Source organism: Notolepis coatsorum, assembly GCF_963971535.1.
Source record: "Notolepis coatsorum genome assembly, chromosome: 11".
In the NCBI taxonomy this organism is placed as follows: domain Eukaryota; kingdom Metazoa; phylum Chordata; class Actinopteri; order Aulopiformes; family Paralepididae; genus Notolepis; species Notolepis coatsorum.
In genome coordinates, this window is record NC_140175.1 from 2,293,628 (window position 1) to 2,296,127 (window position 2,500).

The 2,500-nt window shown below is 41.1% G+C and overlaps 1 protein-coding gene across 1 annotated transcript in view; it reads right to left on the reverse strand.

The window, feature by feature from the left end:
• The window catches only part of scarb1 (scavenger receptor class B, member 1), a 49,306-nt gene that overhangs the window by 35,570 nt on the left and 11,236 nt on the right, over positions 1 to 2,500 (reverse strand). The window contains exon 5 of the mRNA XM_084324079.1: positions 166 to 261. Coding sequence (XP_084180205.1) covers positions 166 to 261 — 96 coding nt within the window. The remainder of the gene's footprint in view (positions 1 to 165; positions 262 to 2,500) is intronic.

Below are 2,500 nucleotides of genomic sequence, written 5' to 3' on the forward strand. Positions count from 1 at the left end.
ATGAGCATAAAAAGCTAAATACAGAATTCTGAAATATTAAAACGGAAAAAACGGAATTTGGGAAAAAATCAAATGGAATTTGGAAAATAATAAAAACGGATTTCATATGGCTCTAACAGAGACCTCCGTTGCTTCACATTTGACCTTTGACCTTTGACCTCTCACCTTCGTCAGGCCGTTCCAGGAGTCGACTTTATGGATCTTCTTGATGTCGTCCTTCCCGGTGAAGATGGTGAACAGCCCGGTGTCGGAGTTGTTGAACTACAGGACGAGCACAGGGAGGTAGAGTAATCCACTACAGTAATGCTTACAAACTGTAGAGTAATCCACTACAGTAATGCTTACAAACTGTAGAGTAATCCACTACAGTAATGCTTACAAACTGTAGAGTAATCCTTATAAACTGTAGTGGATACTACAGTAATCCTTACAAACTGTAGAGTAATCCACTACAGTAATCCTTACAAACTGTAGAGTAATCCTTACAAACTGTAGAGTAATCCTTACAAACTGTAGAGTAATCCACTACAGTAATCCTTACAAACTGTAGAGTAATCCTTACAAACTGTAGAGTAATCCACTACAGTAATCCTTACAAACTGTAGAGTAATCCTTACAAACTGTAGAGTAATCCTTACAAACTGTAGAGTAATCCTTACAAACTGTAGAGTAATCCACTACAGTAATGCTTACAAACTGTAGAGTAATCCACTACAGTAATCCTTACAAACTGTAGAGTAATCCTTACAAACTGTAAAGGTTAACCCTCTGTAGTGTGGTAGTGAAAGGGTTAACCCTCTGTAGTGTGGTAGTGAAAGGTTAACCTTCTGTAGTGTGGTAGTGAAAGGGTTAACCCTCTGTAGTGTGGTAGTGAAAGGTTAACCTTCTGTAGTGTGGTGGTGAAAGGGTTAACCGTCTGTAGTGTGGTAGTGAAAGGTTAACCTGCTGTAGTGTGGTAGTGAAAGGTTAACCTTCTGTAGTGTGGTAGTGAAAGGGTTAACCTTCTGTAGTGTGGTAGTGAAAGGTTAACCTTCTGTAGTGTGGTAGTGAAAGGGTTAACCGTCTGTAGTGTGGTAGTGAAAGGTTAACCGTCTGTAGTGTGGTAGTGAAAGGGTTAACCTTCTGTAGTGTGGTAGTGAAAGGGTTAACCTTCTGTAGTGTGGTAGTGAAAGGGTTAACCTTCTGTAGTGTGGTAGTGAAAGGTTAACCTTCTGTAGTGTGGCAGTGAAAGGTTAAGCTTCTGTAGTGTGTTAGTGAAAGGGTTAACCTTCTGTAGTGTGGTAGTGAAAGTGTTAACCTTCTGTAGTGTGGTAGTGAAAGGTTAACCTGCTGTAGTGTGGTAGTGAAAGGGTTAACCTTCTGTAGTGTGGTAGTGAAAGGTTAACCTTCTGTAGTGTGGTAGTGAAAGGGTTAACCTTCTGTAGTGTGGCAGTGAAAGGGTTAACCTTCTGTAGTGTGGCAGTGAAAGGTTAACCTGCTGTAGTGTGGTAGTGAAAGGTTAACCTTCTGTAGTGTGGCAGTGAAAGTGTTAACATTCTGTAGTGTGGTAGTGAAAGGGTTAACCTTCTGTAGTGTGGTAGTGAAAGGGTTAACCTTCTGTAGTGTGGTAGTGAAAGGTTAACCTTCAGTAGTGTGGTAGTGAAAGGGTTAACCTTCTGTAGTGTGGTAGTGAAAGGTTAACCTTCTGTAGTGTGGTAGTGAAAGGTTAACCTTCTGTAGTGTGGTAGTGAAAGTGTTACCCTTCTGTAGTGTGGTAGTGAAAGTGTTAACCTTCTGTAGTGTGGCAGTGAAAGGGTTAACCGTATGTAGTGTGTTAGTGAAAGGGTTAACCTTCTGTAGTGTGGTAGTGAAAGGTTAACTGTCTGTAGTGTGTTAGTGATAGAGTTAACCTTCTGTAGTGTGGCAGTGAAAGGGTTAACCGTATGTAGTGTGTTAGTGAAAGGGTTAACCTTCTGTAGTGTGGTAGTGAAAGGTTAACTGTCTGTAGTGTGTTAGTGAAAGAGTTAACCTTCTGTAGTGTGGTAGTGAAAGGTTAACCGTCTGTAGTGTGGTAGTGAAAGGGTTAACCTTCTGTAGTGTGGTAGTGAAAGGTTAACTGTCTGTAGTGTGGTAGTGAAAGGGTTAACCTTCTGTAGTGTGGTAGTGAAAGGTTAACCTTCTGTAGTGTGGTAGTGAAAGGGTTAACCTTCTGTAGTGTGGTAGTGAAAGGTTAACCTTCTGTAGTGTGGTAGTGAAAGGGTTAACCTTCTGTAGTGTGGTAGTGAAAGGTTAACCTTCTGTGGTGTGGTAGTGAAAGGTTAACCTTCTGTAGTGTGGTAGTGAAAGGGTTAACCTTCTGTAGTGTGGTAGTGAAAGTGTTAACCTTCTGTAGTTTGGTAGTGAAAGTGTTAACCTTCTGTAGTGTGGCAGTGAAAGGGTTAACCGTCTGTAGTGTGTTAGTGAAAGGGTTAACCTTCTGTAGTGTGGTAGTGAAAGTGTTAACCTTCTGTAGTGTGGTAGT